Source organism: Euleptes europaea, chromosome 5 (genome assembly GCF_029931775.1).
Source record: "Euleptes europaea isolate rEulEur1 chromosome 5, rEulEur1.hap1, whole genome shotgun sequence".
Classification (NCBI taxonomy): domain Eukaryota; kingdom Metazoa; phylum Chordata; class Lepidosauria; order Squamata; family Sphaerodactylidae; genus Euleptes; species Euleptes europaea.
This window is the reverse complement of record NC_079316.1, coordinates 28,622,322-28,641,886: the sequence shown is the minus strand read 5'-3', so window position 1 is coordinate 28,641,886 and position 19,565 is coordinate 28,622,322. Positions and strand designations below refer to the sequence as shown.

The 19,565-nt window shown below is 44.0% G+C and overlaps 1 protein-coding gene across 1 annotated transcript in view; it reads right to left on the bottom strand.

Moving 5' to 3' along the window:
- Positions 1-19,565, bottom strand: part of GPR149 (G protein-coupled receptor 149) — a 37,745-nt gene that overhangs the window by 8,772 nt on the left and 9,408 nt on the right. The window contains exon 3 of the mRNA XM_056849739.1: positions 18,025-18,479. Coding sequence (XP_056705717.1) covers positions 18,025-18,479 — 455 coding nt within the window. The remainder of the gene's footprint in view (positions 1-18,024; positions 18,480-19,565) is intronic.

Below are 19,565 nucleotides of genomic sequence, written 5' to 3'. Positions count from 1 at the left end.
AGAGGGAGGGCATCTTGGCCATCTTCTGGGAATGGAGTAGGGGTCATTGGGGGTGGGGGGGGGAGGTAGTTGTGAATTTCCTGCATTGTGCAGGGGATTGGACTAGATGACCCTGGTGGTCCCTTCCAACTCTACGATTCTATGATTCTATGATCTCTGTCGCCTTGAGATCAGTTGTAACAGTGGGAGATCTCCAGCCACCTCCAATCTATGTGCATTCATTGAAATGTATGTAAAGATGCTGGATGCATACACATGCACAGGCACATGGCTCTCCTCTCTCATTTATGGAAAAAGCCCAATTGTATGGGTTTGCATCAGTTAGGGACATTCCTTGCCACCAGAACAGCACTTTTCTCCTTGATCCCCGTTCACTCCTCCCAATTTGAATGGCAGAAAAGGGCTAAGGAGATTAGACAAGACTATGGCTCAAACTACATTACTTTTTTGCTCCACTTTCATTACAGTCACAAGACAGCTGCTGAGAACTTTCTTCCCCAAGCACCCCAGGCCCAATCTGAATCAGGACCATAGTGCTAGGGGAAGATGGGAGGAGCTTTCCTGAGGTGAAATGGCCCAGAGCCGGGGATATATTGTTTTCCTCTTTGCTCTGAATTCTGTTCATGCAGCCTCAGTATATTTCTATATGCATTTTCTAAACATTTGATAAAGTTGTTTTTCATTTTTACATGCCTGTTTCGAATCTAAGGAAACTAATGGTTCTGATCTAAGCATATAGCACATCTCAATTTTTTTATGGATATGCTATTTTGACAAAGTGAATACTGAATTAAATCTACCAGTTTTCCATCTTTGATATTTGTACTTCTCCGAGCCATGTTCTGCATATTATAATTTTCAATACTAATTATAAAAAAGAAAACCCAGTCACAAAATTAACTATCCCGGCATTAAGAAGATAAAAAACAAAACAAAAAACCAACAAACTGAATTGTAAGGCCCTAACATCCCGATCATTTTAATGGAATGTAAACTGTAACTTTATGTTTAAAAGGAAGAAGAAAATAATTTCCTGTTCCCTTTCTAGGAACAAAGCGTAAGTATTCCAGATTACTGAACACACAATGGGACACAGAGTTTGCTAAAGATCCTACCATAAATTTGGAGTGACATGAGAAGTTATAGGAATGTATTAGGCCACCTAAATTGTTTTGGAAGCCAGTGTGCATGCAGAACAATGTCAATCTGACCATATTTAGATCTGGAAACAGACCCAGGCCAAAAAAAGAAAAAGGAAAAGCCATGCCATAAAAATTAAAATTGCTTCCTGTGACATTTGCATGGGTTATTTCTGTACAAAAGACAGCTCCTTTTCAATCATAGTGGCTGAGGCCTGATAGAACTACTACATGCATAGGATTGCCAGCTTTGGGTTAGGAATTAGCTGGAGATTTGGGGGGCAGTGCCTGAGGAGGGTGGGGTTTGGAGAGGGGAGGGACTTCAATGCCATAGATTCCAATGGCCAATGTGGCTATTTTCTCCAGGGGAACTGATCTCTATCACCTGGAGATCAGTTGTAATATAGCAGGAGATCGCCAGCCATCCCCTGGAGGTTGGCAACTGCATACATGCAGGCTGACAACGAGGAGATATGAATGTGGGGGGAGAATTCTAATCTTGGAATATTAAGTGTCCACTTCTAAATGACTACTAAACATACTGAAAAGTGATCTTGATAAATCCCTAGAAGGTTCAGCATTAGGAAACCTATGTACAAAGTTGTATGGCATAAATGGGTGGTGTATTGTACTGCTGTTGGTGGAATATTCCTTCCTATGTACTTCTTAAGTATGGGGTTGTGTGTGTGTGTAAAGTGCTGTCAAGTCGCAGCCAAATTATGGCAACCCCTTTTGGGGTTTTCATGGCAAGAGACTAACAGGTGGTTTGCCAGTGCCTTCCTCTGCACAGCAACCCTGGTATTCCTTGGTGGTCTCCCATCCAAATACTAACCAGGACTGACCCTGCTTAGCTTCTGAGATCTGACGAGATCAGGCTAGCCTGGGCCATCCAGGTCAGGGCAAGTATGGGGTTAGCAGTAGGTTATACCAAGATTGTAGAGTAGTTGTAGCTACAACACAGACTGGAATGTGGCTGACATTTTTGACACCTTTCTTGGCAACCAGGTGAGTTATTCTGCCACTTACTGATCTCGCCCTGAATTTAGTGCCATCTCATGAGATACAATTCTGTCCCATCTTGGAGAAATATACTAGACAACATCCTTTGTTTCTTTCCATTTGTCATGGGGCTAAATGGGTTCCAAGTAAGTAACTGCGCTGCTTGAAAAAGGTTGCTTGTGGCGTTTGGCTGATGAGATTGTAAGTCAAGTTGTGTGCAGAATTCTCAACGGGAACTCCGCCAGGGAGTGTAGTCATATTTGAGTATATTTGCACCCACTCTGTTAATCAAAAGCACTCAGCTGAGAAGCAGCCCTCCCCACTTTCTCCCTGCACAGTAACGTTTTGTCAGATTCTGGACACGTTTCCCTAAAACTAAAAAGCAAAAGAAGAGCTAGTCAATGACTAATATAATACTTCAAAATCCTTAATAATACAGTGCATCTCTTACAGCCAGCTAACTATATATATGGAGAGGATCTTGTCAGATCTAGGAAGCTAAGCAGGGTCGGTACTTGGGTGGGAGACAGCCAAGGAAGACTCTGCAGAGGAAGGCAATGGCAACGCACCTCTGCTGCTCACTTGCCTTGAAAGTCTCTTGCTGGGGTTGCCATAAGTCAGTTGTGACTTGACGGCACTTACGTATATAACTCTCTCTATAAACAGTCTCCCATAGGAAAGGTATTCTTGCCATTTATTAAAGGAGTCACTGATAGGATGGAAAAACTTTTGAAAAAAACATAACCTACAGTGTTTAAACCCACCAAGAAAATACAACAGATGCTACGATCAGCAAAAGACAAAAGAGACCCCCTCACCTCTGCAGGAGTATATCGTATACCTTGCAGCTGTGGACAAGTTTACATCGGGACAACAAAATGCAGCATACAAACAAGGATAAAAGAACATGAAAGATACTGTAGACTTGGCCAACCTGAGAAATCAGCAGTGGCTGAACATGGACTGACACAAACAGGACACAGGGTCTTATTCCAAGACACTGAAAGACTGGACAATTCTACCAACTATTTTGTCAGATTACACAGAGAAGCCATTGAAATTCATAAACATCAGCACAACTTTAACAGAAAAGAAGAGAGTTTAAGAATGAATAAGGCTTGGCTTCCTGTCCTGAAAACCTCCAGACTAACAAAGACTACAGTCAACAATAGCCATGCAGATTAGCTTTGGATTTCACACATTAACAGATCACTTCAGGATACAATGGTTCCATATTAACATACCACACCCTCATTAGCACATTATCTTGATACTTACAGGACAATGATTAGCACATTACCTTTGATACTTTTTGCAGAACAATGATTCAGCTCAACCCAACCCCTTTCTGACTATATATTACTCTTCCTACACACTTGACACTGAGAGACACTGACCTTCAGTTTTACTCCTCTGAAGATGCCTGCCACAGCTGCTGGCGAAACGTCAAGAAAGAAAATACCAAGACCACAGTTACACAGCCCGGATAACCTACAAGAACCAATGAACTCTGACCGTGAAAGCCTTCGACAATACTCTCTATATATGTTTTGCACCCCAGACAGCTTTCATGACCTGACTTGCACTTAATGGAACTGAAATGGGAGGGGCTTAAGGTTAAGATCTAGACAGGAATTGTGGTTTGATTCTCCTTTGATTCTATCAAGGGAACACTATGAAGGGGAAAGAGTTTTTTTAAATCCTGCCCCAGCCTCAAAGCCCTGATCCCAATAGGACATTCCTGTTGCCACTGCCTAATGTGATTTCATGCTCTACCAGTCAACTAAAGTACCTAGGGCTGCCAGGTCCCTCTTTACAACCGGCGGGAGGTTTTTGGGGCAGAGCCTGAGGACAGCAGGGTTTGATGAGGGGAGGGACTTCAATGCCACAGGAACCACAGGAAAAACACATGGTGAATAGAATAGATTATGAATGATATCATCTATACTCTCTGTTAAAACTGAATGAATGATTTATGTCAATTCCAGATGAAACAGCTAGTGTGAAAGCATCCTTAGGTTAAAAAGAAATAATTTTTAACTAATTTATGCAAAATGTGCTTTTCAACCGTGATGTGAGCTTTTGTGGGCCTGTGCATTTAATCTGCAGTGATGACCTTCAAAACTTTAGCTCCTCCTCATTCTGACTTCCCAAATCAATGGGACATTGTCTTGGCCGGCTCAAGCTTGTTTTGCCTTTACATTCATATTTCCCAGCACTGTACGCTTTTTGTTCAAATTTGCTTTTAGAATACTTGTATACTCTGTGTTGAGAGGAAGGTCAGACCATAACTCTCAGCCTTCAAAATCATGGGAAAAAAGCAATTAAAATGGTTGACAATGATAAGTGTTTTGTTATGAGTTGTACCATAAAAGAAAATGTTCAGCAGACATTGCAAAACTGCCTGTATTATGTGCATAATTGTCAGATAGCACTGGAGACTGGAAATTATATATCTTCTATAATTGGGTTAGGGAAGGAAATTAGTTTGGTGGGGGAAATAGTAGGGGGATAGGATATTCTTGACCGAAGGAAAGGAAGCCAGTCGCTAGAGGAGATATGGGAGTTTGCTGATGGACACTTTTGGTGGTGCCCAAATGCCATTACCTATCTTGGAATAGGGTTGCTAGGTCCCTCTTCGCCACCAGCGGGAGGTTTTTGGGGTGGAGCCTGAGGAGGGTGGGGTTTGGGGAGGGGAGGGACTTCAATGCCATAGAGTCCAATTGTCAAAGCGGCCATTTTCTCCAGGGGAACTGATCTCTAGGGGCTGGAGATCAGTTGGAATAGTAGATCTCCTGCTATTACCTGTAGGTTGGCAACTCTAGTTCAAATGCCATTACTTATCTTGGAATACTGATTCCTAGTGATATTATGCATATGATTATGCTAAATTTTAACAACTTAATTGCTGATATATCTTTAGATGCTTGATTGAAGGAGAGGCAGCTGGTTGCAAGGGCAGATATTGAAATTTCAGAACTCATTTGAAGCTAGGTGCCTACTTTCCTGGTCTTCATTCCATGAGGTGTTGCTTGTGAGAGATAAATAGGTCATGCCATGTATTTGCAGAACTTTCAGGATTCCCTAAATCACCTCCCCCGGGGACTTTAGAGCGTACTTTGGCTCCCTGTGGCCAAATGGAAGCACGTGGCCAGAAGCCAAGAACAAAGAGTGGGCACTTCAAATTCAATCTGAATTCCAGGTTCCAGGTTTGGGAATGAGTAGGGTTGCCAGGTCCCTCTCCATCATTGGCGGGAGATTTTTGGGGTGGAGCCTGAGGAGGGCAGGGTTTGGGGAGGGGAAGGACTTCAATGCCATAGAGTCCAATTGCCCAATTGGCCATTTTGTCCAGGTGATCTCTATTGGCTGGAGATCAGTTATAATAGCAGGAGATCTCCAGCTAGTACCTGGAGGTTGGCAACCCTCGGAATGAGGAAGAGGGGTGACCTCATATCTCTTCATGCACTATAGATCTAATTTTCAGGGCTTTCCTGTGTCAGAAGCAGCTAGTGCTTGTGGCAAATCAAGTACTTGTGGGAATTGGCTTCAAAGAACTGCTGATTCCTATGAGTGTGCTTCCCCCATCCCCTAGCAAAATCCCATCTCTTAGCCCCTGTGCTGTACTTGTACTTGAGAAAAGGTTCTCCTCCCCCTTTGCACTAGAAATCTGTTCTTACAATGGTCTGCTCAGACAGATGCTTAAATTTTGGTTTTAGTGAACGTGCTATGTGAACGTTAAGTAGTATCATTAATTCAGTTAAAGGGCTCTTTTGTCACATGCAGATTAAATGAGCAAAGATTGCCTGGCAGATAACTCTATATTATTTTTGTGTGTAGCATTGAAAATTGCTGCATGAGGAATTACCCCTACAATTTTCTTCCCGTATCTGTGGATTTCAGCATTTAAAAGCAAAATAACATTTGTGTGCATTCCTAAAAGGTTATGTCCCTTGCTGCACTGCAGAATGCATGTTACTAATAAGTGTTTACCCGAAAGTGAAAACAGAAATCTGTTAAGAATTGTCAATAAGAGAAATGGTCTGGGCTTTGGAATGTACAGGAGTAATGAAACAAACATTAGCTGTGTTCAGTTCTTCCGTTTTGCCCAAGGGTTGAGCAGTGTGTTCTGCTATGGAGACTCATCAGAATTTTTTGCTTCTTTCCCCTTGTTTGCTCAAGAGAACCAGTGTCAGAATTGTGACAGGCAGGAAGCAAAATGACCATGCAGACATAAATGTTGAACTGCAGAGCTGGCAGAGCATGAGGGCAGGGCCCAGAGGAACAATTTGGAAAATGTCAAAGTAAAAACTGGAGCAAAGAAGGTAAGGGAGTGGAAAGTGGGGAAGGAATTTAGCTAGGAAGTGATATATTACATTTCTACAGTTAAAAAGGGGCTGGCCATATACACACATTGGTTTGATGCAGGAGTGTGAGGGTGGACAAGCACAGGGTCTGCCTGGTTTCATTGACCTTTTATGTAGGGATATTTTCCCACAGTCACCTTTGCCAACTGCTTTGGGGCTTCCTTTTGAATATGCATGCCTTTTCCACCCATCAGAGGTCGCCTCGCACTCTCCACATGTTTTGTCCATGTGAGAGCCAGCGTCGTGTAGTGGTTAAGAGCGGTGGTTTGGAATGGTGGACTCTGATCTGGAGAGCCGGGTTTGATTCCCTACTCCTCCACGTGAGCGGCGGAGGCTAATCTGGTGAACTGGATTTGTTTCCCCACTCCTACACACAAAGCCAGCTGGGTGACCTTGGGCAAGTTACAGCTCTGTTAGAGCTCTCTCAGCCTCACCTACCTCACAGGGTGTCTGCTGTGAGGAGGGGAAGGGAAGGTGATTGTAAGCCGGTTAGAGTCTCCCTTAAGTGGTAGAGAAAGTCAGCATATAAAAACAACAACTCTTCTTCTTCTTCTTCTTTTCCAGATGCTGTTTTAGCTTGAATCTGGAAAATGCCAGCAAAACATGTGGGGAGAGCGGGCGGAAAATTCATGCATAATCAAAAGGAAGCCCCAAAGCATTTGGTGGCAGTGACCGCGGGGAAATGTCCCTGCGTAAAAGGCTATTCATTTTGTTTGGATGCCTTCATATCATTGTGAGGAGCCACTGCTGCATTCAGTTGATGTTACCACTGTTGTTAATGGTGGGGGGGGGGGGCGCGCGGCGCAGGAGAATCCCATCAGTAACCTATTTTGTTTCCCACACAATTAAAATGAACTTTTCTAGATCTGTGTCCCTTACCCAAGGGATCTGCCCACACAACTTCAAGCAGATAGAAGAACATTCCCCCTTTACAGATGTTCTCACATGCAGTGAAACTGCACTAACAAAATGCTTCCAAAAAGCCACACACTTGGACAATAAGGCAAAATGGGAGGGGCAGACAGGTAAAGTTGCTAACTCTGAGTTAAGAACTCCCTGAAGAGTTTGGGGGAGGAGTCTGGGGAGGGCAGGGTTTGGGGAGGGGGCAGACCTCAGCGGGATATAATGCCATAGAGTCCAACTTCCAAAGTAGCCATTTTCTCCAGAGGAACTGATCTCTGTAGTCTGAAGGTGAATTGTAATTCTGGGAGATCTCCAGCCCCCACATGAAAGTTGGCAATCGTAGAGAAATGATTTGCCTCCCCTTGCCTGAATTCTCCACTTTAAAAAGTAGACCTGGTACATATATGAACAGACACGCAAAATCAGGTTCCTCCAGAGCTGTGTTTAGTTGATGAGAGAGGTCCTTTTTCATAGACCTGTCTTTCTTTCACCTACAGTACATTCTTAAGCAGAGTTACACCCTTCTAAGCCTGTTAGCATTGCCACTTGTCTGGCAAGCCACTGGGAGAGTTTGGGGATGTGGATAATCTCCTTGATGTCATGTTGACACACAACATCACTCCATAGAGCTTTGGGATGAATCCTAGAGCGTCACTTCAATGAAATGAAGTAATTTCCATTTGCCAAAAATGAAGTAATTTCCATTTGTCATCATGACTCCAAGAAGCCCTCTTAACTCACCCCCCTCAGCCTGTTAAATGGTTGTGGGGAACTGGGGGTCTGGCTGGGAAGTTTGGGGCCATGGCTCCGTGGTAGAGCATCTGCCTGGCATGAAGAAGGTCCAGTTCAATCCCTGGCCCTCTCCAGTTAAAGGGACTAGGCAAGTAGGTGATGTGAAAGGCCTCTTCCTGAGACCCTGGAGATAGGGCTGTTGGGAAAAAAAATTCGGTAAAGTTCGGCTTTGGCAAAATTCGGCCCTTTTAAATTCGGGCTTCCCGCGCTGCTGCCACTCCCCCCCTGCCGCCCCACCTGGATGGCGGGGGGCAGCAGGCGTCCGTGCTGCAGGCAAGGCTCGCCTTGGCTCAGCTCTCCTGGTCCCCGCGCCAGGGGGAGGGGGGAGGGGGAGGAAGGAAGAGCCCAGGAAGTTTACAGCTTCAGGGAAGCCCCCCCGTGCGCGCCTTCAGGGGGCTTCCCTGAAGGTGCGCGGGGGGGGGGCTTTAAACAGATATGAGCCTCCCGGCCGGGAGGCACATATCTGTTTAAAGAGCCCCCCGCCCGGCTTCATGGAAGCCCCCTGAAGCCGGGCGGGGGGCTCTTTAAACAGCCCCCCCGCGCGCCTTCAGGGAAGCCCCGTGAAGGCACGCTGGGGGAAAGCTGAACCCCTAATTTGCCGAATTTATTCCCCAAACACCCCGAAGTCGGGGAATTCGGCTCCCCCCGTTTCCCACCTTTTTTGAATTTGGTTCGTCCCGAACCGGAAACCGCCGAATCGGGGGGAATTCGGTGGTTTTTTGGTTCGGGACGAACCGAATCAACAGCCCTACCTGGAGAGCCACTACTGGTCTGAGTAGACAATACTGATTTTGATGGACCAAGGGTCTGATTCAGTATAAGGCAGCTTCATGTGTTCATGTGTTCAAGTCTCCCTCTGTAGCAGGAGACCTGACATCCCAAAGCCCATTGATTTCAATTGACTTAGACGGGTGTAAATCTATTTATGATTGCACTGTTGGTCTGGTGTCTGTCTTTCTCTAAGGTAAATGCTTTAGCCTCTACTCTGCCAAGCAGGCAGCAACCTCTTGCTCTTTGGCTGCCTCCCACAAAGGGCATGGTAGCCCTTCCCACTTTACAAGGACAAACCATTTGCCCTTGAACAGGCCAAGCACAGGGGACAAGCCAAAACCCTGCCTTCTCCTAGAAGTTCAAGAAAAGCACTAGCTTCCCTCTCCAATAGCGCTAAAGCCCAATAATTGGACTGACTATGACAAGCAGCATTACCGTTTCTATTAAGAGCCCTCCCCAAGCCATTAATGGTGAAATGGGAAATCTCTCTTTAAAAGAAAAAGAAAAAAAAGGATGGTTAGTATAGAAAGGTCATATCATGAGAGGACGGGACTCACTAGACAAGACAAGAATGCTAGGAAAAGTTGAAGGCAGCAGGAAAAGAGGAAGACCCAACATGAGGTGGATTCTCAATAAAGAAAGCCACGACCCTCAGTTTGCAAGACCTGAGCAAGGCTGTTAGCAATAGGACGTTTTGGAAGACATTGATTCATAGGGTCGCCATGAGTTGGAAGCAACTTGATGGCACTTAGTACACATCTATCTATCTATCTATCTATCTATCTATCTATCTATCTATCTATCTATCTATCTATCTATCTATCTTAAAAGATTTTATAAAATAAACTGAATTGGGAAACTAAAACTAACAACATTTGGCAATATTATAGAATATTATAGAAACATTTGGATCTGTTTGTATTTTGGCATTTGGTGGCAGAGGAGAAGATCTCAGGTAGCAACAGGGTTGCCAATCTCCAAGTGGTAGCTGGAGATCTCCCGCTAATACAACTGGTCTCCAGGCAACAGAGATCTGTTCCCCTGGAGGAAATGGAAATAGGACTCTATGGCATTCAAGTCCCTCCCCTCTCAAAATCCCACCCTCATCAGGCCCCCCCGACCCCACAAATCTCCAGGTATTTCTCAACCCAGAGCTGGCATCCCTAGGTAGCAGGTGTTGGAGTAACCTTTACAGAAGTATGCTTGGCTTGGAACCGCCCAGCATTTTTAATTGCCTTTCCCATGGCAGCCATTTTGTGATTGATCCCATCTCCCACGACAGCCATTTTATGGTAGTGCACACTACCCTTTCTCAAAACTTTGAAAGTGCCCACAGGCTAAACAAGGACTTATGTTTTAATATGTTGTTGCTCAGCTGTGAAGCCCTTTTTGGGGATACCAATATTTTTATATATAAACAAACAAACAAATGCCCCCATTCAGTGTAAGGAAGCTTCATGTCCCTGGGAGCGAGTAGTCCCTGGCTCAAATAATCTCTCAGCCATAAACAGAAAGCTACTTCACTTCAGTCCTTTTTTGTAATAAAATGGATCTAAGTAGCTTTGTAAATTAGATACTTGGCTGTTGTATGGATTACAGTGATAATGTTGTACACCTGAGATTATGAACACTTGTAATGAGCTGTATAAATGTTAATTATCATTATCTTCCTTAATTGCCACAAACCTGTTGAGGTGTAGGAAGCTGACTCACTGGTTTAAAGCCATTTTAATATGGAATGTAGCTGAACTAATTAGTCACTCAATCCTGTCCTGAGTGATTAGGATAAAGGTCAGGAGCTTTTCTTATTAACACCACCACCGATCTGTATCTTGAGCTTCAGGCTGAATAAAACGAAGAACCAGATTGTCCACTAATTAAATAATGTGGAAAACAACATACCGTATTTTTCGCTCCATAAGACACACCTGACCATAAGACGCACCTAGTTTTTAGAGGAGGAAAACAAGAAAAACAAGAAAAATATATTCTGTGTCCCGCGATGGATCCCCTGGCAGGGATCGCGGGACGTAGCGCGGATGCCTCTCTCCCCTCCACGGAGGGCCTCCCAGTCTCAACCGGCACAAACGGGGAAGGAAGGGAAGATTGGGGGAAGGCTGACGCTGGGGCCTGGGGGAGGCCAGGGCGGCAGGATGCAGGCTTACCCGCTCCCTCTCTCTCCTCCACAGGACACCAGCCAGGAGGGGAAACGGGTAGAGACCCTCAGGTCAGCCACCGGGCGGGAACCGGGAGCCGCATTGGAGGCAGCAAGCAGGCGCAGGAGTGGGAAGGGCGCGGCACCCCCGCTGGCCAGCTGAGTGTCGGCCGGCCGCGGCCAGGGGGAGGGCGGGGCCAGCAGCGCATCCAGAGACCGCCGCCCAACCAGGAAGCAGGCGACAGGGCCCGACCCTTATGGGCTCGGGGGCGGGGTTTGGAGGAGAGGCAACCTTATGAAAGGGAACCCCAGCAGCCTCCTCTCTGCAGCAGGGGGAAGCAGTACTCTGCCGGACAGACACATTCACTCCATAAGACGCACAGACATTTCCTCTCACTTTTGAGGAGGAAAAAAGTGTGTCTTATGGAGCGAAAAATACGGTATATAATTTCCTTCCATTTTTTGCTTGTGTTCTCTCTGTATCTTTCCAGCGCAGTCCTAAACACAGGTACACACCTCCTAAACCCGTTAACTTCAATAGACTTTGAAGGGTGTAACTCTGCTTCGGATTGCACTGTTCCTATTCCAAACCGTGGGTTTAAAAAAAAATGGAGGAGAAGGTATTAGCGAGGCTGGACAATGCAAAATGAAGGGGTGAAAGGTTCTCACCATTACTTTAGAGAAGCAGTTATATACTGAAAGTTGTAAAAAAAATAGAGCTCATAAGAACAACTACTGGGTTGAACTTAAGAATTGGTTTTCAATATTACTGTAGGTTTTAAGTGGTAGCCCTTAGAGCTGCATAAGGGCTAATGTTGCCCATTAAAGAGAACTATAAAACCCTTTGGGCATAGACCATATTACACAATCATAATACTGCATAATATTCCTTATTTACTTCTCAGGCCTAGTCCACACAAGATTCAGGATAAAAATGAGAGTCTTGAGGTAAGAAAGAACCTAGTCCTACTGATAGGACTTCACCAATAAGGAAGCTCTGTCATGCCATGGGTATGCCAGAGAGCCAACCATGTGACAGGTACATGAGGGGAAAATGAAATAGAAGTAGGAATTCCAACCTCCCAGTGAGTTCTCCCAGACTACAGAGATCAGTTACCCCTGGAGAAAAAGACAGCTTTGACTCACTTTGACTCACTGTGATATACCACAGATTCCAGGTGAAATGCCTGCTCAGATTCCCCCCTCTACCACCCCCAAATCTCCAGATTTCCCAGGCTTGAGTTGGCAGCCCTAGATATAACAGAACAGGTATTAGGCCTCTGGAAGAGTCAGGGTTAGAGTTGCCAACTATACTGGCACTTTACCGGTAGCCACCTGAACCAGTTTTTTTGGAGGGGTGGGCTACAAATATTTACAATATACCAGGCATCCTTAAATTAAACTAGGTTGTAGGCATACATGGCCTGATTAGGTATTTTACTCATCCTCGTTCCCAGTTTCCCACTCCCAAGGGAAACTGGGGAAAAAGGATTCCCCGTAGTGATGTTCTAGGAATTTCCCCTAGTCTCTATGGTAAATGCTATGGAAAGGCAGCCTACAGCATCATCTGGAAGTAACATCACATCATCCTCCCCAAACTCAGCCAACCCCTGGCACTGTACCCCCCAAATCTCCTGTCATTCGCATTGGAGTGGGCAGTTAGTTCAGGCTCCAAGCCAATACCTACACAGAAATGGGGAGTGGGGGTTCAACCCCTGCTTGCTCTTCAGAATACTGCAGGATCACTGAAGAGGTGTACAAGCTCATCTGACTAATGGAAGAGGAGACGGGATGGGTATTGAAGGCAGCTATTCCCCAGGTGAGAGGCACCGCTGGTGGTAGTATAAACTAAGGCCCCTTTCAGATTACCTTTCTAAACCGGACATTATCCATTGTTGGCCCATTTCTGAGTACAGAAATGGGCATTTCATACAGCTCATTTCAATCCGTCTATGAGCTGTCTCTAAAGCGCTTTGGCCATTTCAAACAGCACTGCTTTCCCCCCACCTTTTTCCGCAGTGCGTTCTTTTTCGGGTTTTTTTTTTAAAAAAACATTCTGAGATTTGCGCTGTAGTGCTATAGTGCAAATCTCAGTACGTTTTTTAAAAAGCCAAAAAAGAATACACTGTGGAAAAAGGTGGCGCGGGGGGGGGGGGGGAGTGGTCCTTTTGGAAGCACTCCAGACATTTTAAACAGCACACTGCAGCAATTCAAAAGCACAAGGAAAAACTGAAAGCTGGAGAAAGCATGCCTCATTAAAAATGGCTGAGCCCTGGGATGATAACAGGAAACAAGCAGCTTTGTTTGAAAAGGTAAAAACAAAATATGTGAGCAGCTGAGAGCCAAAATAGTTGTGTCTAAAATGACACAAAAATCCATTAGCAACCGGCTGCTCAAGCAGATTATAAGTAGGGTTGCCAACCTCCAGGTACTAGCTGGAGATCTCCTGCTGTTACAACTGATCTCCAGCCGATAGAGATCAGTTCACCTGGAGAAAATGGCTGCTTTGGCAATTTGACTCTATGGCATTGAAGACCCTCCCCTCCCCAAGCCCTGCCATTCTCAGGCTCTGCCCCAAAAACTGCCCGCTGGTGGGGAAAAGAAACCTGGCAACCCTAATTATACGGGCAATTTAAAAGGGGCTTAAGTGAGAAAAATTAGAATCCATTGGGGAAATTAACTTGAGGAAGTCTGTAGGGAAATGAATGCTTGGAAGGAATTATTTACCGAGGCCGTAGGGTTCAGAAATGACTGCAGATTTTAGGGGTGGAGCCTGAAAAGGGCAGGGTTTGTAGAGGGAAGGGACTTTAGTGGGATATAATGCCATGGAGTCCACCTTCCAAAGCTGCCATTTTCTCCAGGTGACCTGATCTCTGCCACCCAGAGATCAGTTGTAATCCCAGGAGATCAGTTGTAATCCTAGGAGGTCTCCAGCCACCACCTGGAGGTTGGCAACCCTACAAGGCCATGGTGTAACTAGTTGACCAGTGAATGGGGACGTGTGAAATGCCAGATTGTAGCAAGAAGTCAGAATAAGCTCTGTTACCAGGGGTGAAGTGAAAATAACACACATAACCAGCTTCCCTACTCATTTAATGCCTCCCCTGGCATGTCCTTTCATAGCTTAACATATGGGAAGGAGAACACAAACAATATTTGTGGAGAGGACAGATTTTAAAACAACAGGTGTTTGCTTTGGCACTTTTCTTTTTGTGGAGGTAGCTGTTGAGCCCAATGTCTATTTGGTCAATTTTTAATCATTAATTTTTCACAGCAGAGTATCAATGAACTCACTGAATTCATCACATAGCAAAATTTCTGCAAACAGAATAGGTGGGTGTGTTAAGTGCCGTCAAGTCGCTTTCGACTCATGGCGACCCTATGAATCAAAGTCCTCCAAAATGTCCTGTCTTTGGCAGCATTGCTCATATCTTGCAAACTGAGGGCCGTGGCTTCCTTTATTGAGTCCATCCATCTATTGGGTCTTCCTCTTTTCCTGCTGCCCTCAGCTTTTCCTAGCATGACTGTGTTTTCCAGTGACTCTTGTCGTCTCATGACGTGACCAAAATACGATAGCCTCAGTTTAGTCATTTTAGCTTCTAGGGTCAGTTCAGGCTTGATTTGATCTATAACCCACTGATTTGTTTTTTTGGCAGTCCACGGTATCCGTAACACTCTCCTCCAACACCACATTTCAAAGGAATCTATTTTCTTCCTATCAGCTTTCTTCACTGTCCAGCTTTCACACCCATACATAGTAATAGGGAATATGATGGCATGAATTAATCTAGTCTTGGTGGCCAGTGACACATCCTTACACTTCAAAATCTTTTCTAGCTCCTTCATGGCTGCCCTTCCCAGTCTCAATCTCCTTCTGATTTCTTGGCTGCAGTCTCCCTTTTGGTTGATGGTGGAGCCAAGGAATAGAAAGTCTTGAACCATTTCAATTTCCTCATTGTCAACCTTAAAGTTGTGTAATGGAAAGGGTGGGGTTTTTGGAAACTCCTTCCTCCTGCCACAGACCACTGACTACCCACATTGTTCCTGGGGGAAGGTTGGTTCCTTGTCATCTCCAAGATCACCATTTGCCAACATTTTGGGCTGCAGTGTGGTGGGAGGGAGTAATGAGGTGCCAGTCTACTGACCGAAATTGCTTCTTTTAGCAGAGATTTCACACAGGAGCCAAGCGAACATGTTTTGTGTGTAGAAGGTCCCAAGTTCAATTGTTGATATCTCCAGTGAAAAGACATCGAGTACTAGAGTTGATAAAGACCTTTCACTGCTTCAGACTCTGCAGAGCAGCAGCCAGCCAGGGTAGACAACACTAAACTAAAGTGTGCTCAATGATTTGGCTCAGGATGAGGCAGCGTCTCATGACCTTTCTACATGTGTCTAATATGCCCTCAAGTCACTTCCAACTTATGGTGACATTATGATTTAATGACCTCCGAAACATCCTACCATCAACAGCCTTGCTCAGGTCTTGCAAAGTGAGGGCCATGGCTTCCTTTATTGAGCAAATCCATCTCAGGTTGGGTCTTCCTCTTTTCCTCCTGCCCTCAACTTTTCCTAGCATTATCATGTTTTCCAGTGAGTCTCATCCTCTCATGATATGACCTTTCTATACTAACTATCCTTTTTAAAAAAAATAGATTTCCCATATTGCCATTTGTATCTGAATTCCAGTTAAATAAACAGAAGTTTGTTTAATTATTAAAATATTTGTACTTCACTTTTCCTCCTAGCTCAAGGCAGATGAATGGATTCATCACAAAAATACACGCCCATGAATCACTTTTCACTGTGGAAATCACTTTTCTTCAAACCAATCCCACACAGTTGAAATTGCATATGAAAGGTGCGACATGCAGTTGAGGTATATCACATTGGTGTTTCAAGAGTGGTAATCATGCAGTAAGGACACACATGATCTGCTCAGTCCACATGGATGCATCCTTTATACTGAAGCTGCATCATGGAAAAGTGATATCCATGTTGCTGCAAAAAGGACACCATTTACAGTACAATCCTAAATGGAGTTATGCCTCCATTTTCTAACAGAGCAGTTCCTCTGTGGAACAGGTTTCCTCTGGAGGTGGTAAGCTCTCCTTCCCTGGAGGTTTTAAAGAAGAGGTTAGATGGCCATCTGTCAGCAATACTGATTCTATAATCTTAGGTAGATCATGAGAGGAAGGGCACTTTGGCCATCTTCTGGTCCCTGGGGGTGTGTGTGTGGGGGGGAGGTAGTTGTGAATTTCCTGCATTGTGCAGGGGGGTTGGACTAGATGACCCTGGTTGTCCCAACTCTATGATTCTATGAAGTGAGTGGATTTAGAAAGGTGTAATTCTGCCCTTGACTGCATTGTTTTCTACTTAATAGACCATTTTATGTATTTATTGGTTTATAATATATAGACTGCCATTCAACAGCAAACTGTTCACAAGGCTGTTTTTGCAGCCATTTAAAAACAATTTAAAATCTATTCAAATCAGAAATATACCAGCGGAAACACAGATATAAAAGGCAATAAAACAATGAATCTCCATTAATTCCCAAACACCTGACACTAAGGAGAACCAACAAGCTATGAGCCATCCCACTAAGTGGTAGTGTGATCGTCTTAAGGACAGGCACTTTAAGTCAGCTAGTTTACTGAGTTCTCATCTATCTTATCTGGGATCCAGCTCACCACTAATCTGAGATACAACTTCAGAGAAGCCTCTGCTTTGTACCGGGAGGTATAAAGCTCAAAATCAATGAGCCAAAGGCATCAGGGCCAGCCAGAACATAATTGCACATAGTGTCATCTTGTGAAACAAATAAAAGGGCACTGTAAACAAAAGTATTATTGTCTAATTAAGCAAACTGAGCTTATTTGGTGTCCAAATTATCGGGTATTATTAGATCATTTCAACTTTTTAAACTAAGACACAAATGTTGGAAGCTGGCGTCTGCAACTTTCTTAAAGTATGAAAGGATAGAAATAGATCCCATAATGCCTATTAAATACTAATAAGTCCTTGAATGCATTAGAAAGATGAGCACACCCACAAGGAAATATCACACTTAGAAAATAAGAAAGTGAGATCATATTACTTCGAACCAGATAAGGTACAGATGAGAGTGATGAACCTCAGCAGCAAGGAAAGAGACTCCAATGGTACCATGCACGTTCAAATACAATGCTTCCCTAAGTGGAGCGAGGAACTATCAAGTAAATTGTACTGTATTGCAAAGAAGGAGAACTCCATTCTCTATTTAGGACATCCAACCAACTTGCCTATCAACTCACCACAGAAACTACAGATGAACATCTCTTCTTCTCTACAGGTCCCATAGGGGGAATAAATAGAGCCCAGGAAACTCGTGCTCAGGAAATAGGGGAAAACGCAGCATTATAATTGAAGTTATGATTAATGGTAATTCTCCAAGTCAAGTGGTCACTTTCCCCACCTCTGGGATTAATTGCAGCCATTTTAAGAATACTGTTTGTGAATAGAGAGGAGGCTCTCTCAACTTACTCTTAACTGCTAGGATATACTACTAGGGAAACTTATTCATAGACGACCATACTGGTTGACAAAGTAAATGGACATTACTGCTTGCCAGTGAAATAGGAATACATTTCCTTAAACCAAAGTGCCAGTTTAGCCAGTACACTTCAATTTAAGGAAGTGTATTACTATTTCCATTAACCAATTTAAGCTACATATAAGAGGGTTGTTACATTTCATATCAATCTAAGTGTCAGGGGAAAAAATAGACTGTTTCAAGATGTTACATAGAAGACTTAGAAATAAGGTGCAGACAAAGCAGCAGGTCTTTAAGATATTCATTAGTTCTGCAGCTTAAAGTCGATTTTAGAATATTGCAAAACTAAACAACAACAAAAAATGCTACCTGTCGAGGGGTCCTTTCGGATTTACTCCTGCACCACTCCCAGTCAGAGAGTTCTGGTTTTCGACCTTCCTCATGAGAAAGCCTTCTTTCCTGACCTTCAAAAAAAGCACCCTTCTCCATATTCCTGACCTCTTCTCTTTTATGTGTTCCCGCTTTGTCGGAAAGCATGCGGTCTGTAATTTTATCCTTGCCAAGGTCTTGTTTTGTGTCGGTACCAACCGTTTTTTTGCACTTTGCAGCGTCTTTAAGCATGGAGCTGTCCTCCAGGGAAATGGTGCTGAACTCGATTTTGTTGTTATCCTTTTGAGTTTCTTTCATATTCTCGCAATCATAGTTCAGCAAGCTGTGATATGATATAGAATTGCCATCATCACTATGGTGGTTGTCATGGGATATCTTATAGATTCCATAACCTTGCTGAAATGACAGATTGAATTCAAAGCCTCTTCTTTTGGCTGAAGAAGTAAAAGACACGATTGCATTAAACATAGCCAGAATCTTAAAAGAAGGCAAATGACAAAATTGGTATTAAAACAAAACCCCTAAAGTATGGACTAATGGAGCAAGCACAATGCACTTTATCATAACACATAGAACAGCCAAGTTCCAAAAGATTAAACAAAATATGGTTGAGGTATATATGCTCTAAGGGGGAAGACAGACAGACATTTTAAGGTGGGGATGGAGTGGTTTGAACATGCATCCTTTGTTCCAAAAGCAAATGTACTAGAATGTAACCAATGTGCATTTACACCATTTCCATCACATTTCGGGATATCTGTACAGGCCCTTTCGAAATTTTATAATGGAGAATAATTAATCTGAGTAGTGAGAGAGTGATCACAGCAGCATATTCCAACCCTAACATATGCACATTCATTGAAATACCAGTATAGAGTCCATACATGTAGATGTGTTCATGTAGGGCTCACTGTGTTCAGGAGCCCTAAGGAAAGAGGGCTCTCAGTTATGCAGACAGAGCCATATGGGGGCTCTAAAAGAACAGGTTCTAGATTGTGTGAAGAAAGATATAGGCAAATTCATATTTAACTGTGTAGGCTCTATAAGGCATTCCAATGAATGTTCATCATTTCAGGGCACTGCTTGTTGCCATAATCCCATTACCATTCTTTGAGCATTCATTATTTCACCTCTGAACAACTGAAAAGGGTGTCTGTGTTCACCCAGCATTTGTGTCCTTATTTACCAAATGGAACAGGCTTCCTCGGGAGGTGGTTAAGCTCTCCTTCCCTGGAGGTTTTTAATCAGAGACTAGATGGCCATTTGTCAGCAATGCTGATTCTATGATCTTAAGCAGACCATGAGAGGGAGGGTATTTGGCCATCTTCTGGGCATGGAGTAGGGGTCACTGGGGGAGTGGGGGGAGGTAGTTGTGAATTTCCTGCATTGTGGACTAGATGACCCTGGTGGTCCCTTCCAACTCTATGATTCTATTAATTCAATGGCGCTTTGCACAAACACCACTGAGATTTTCCAGATGTCATATTTTTAACTTCTATTTTCTAGAGAACATAGCACAT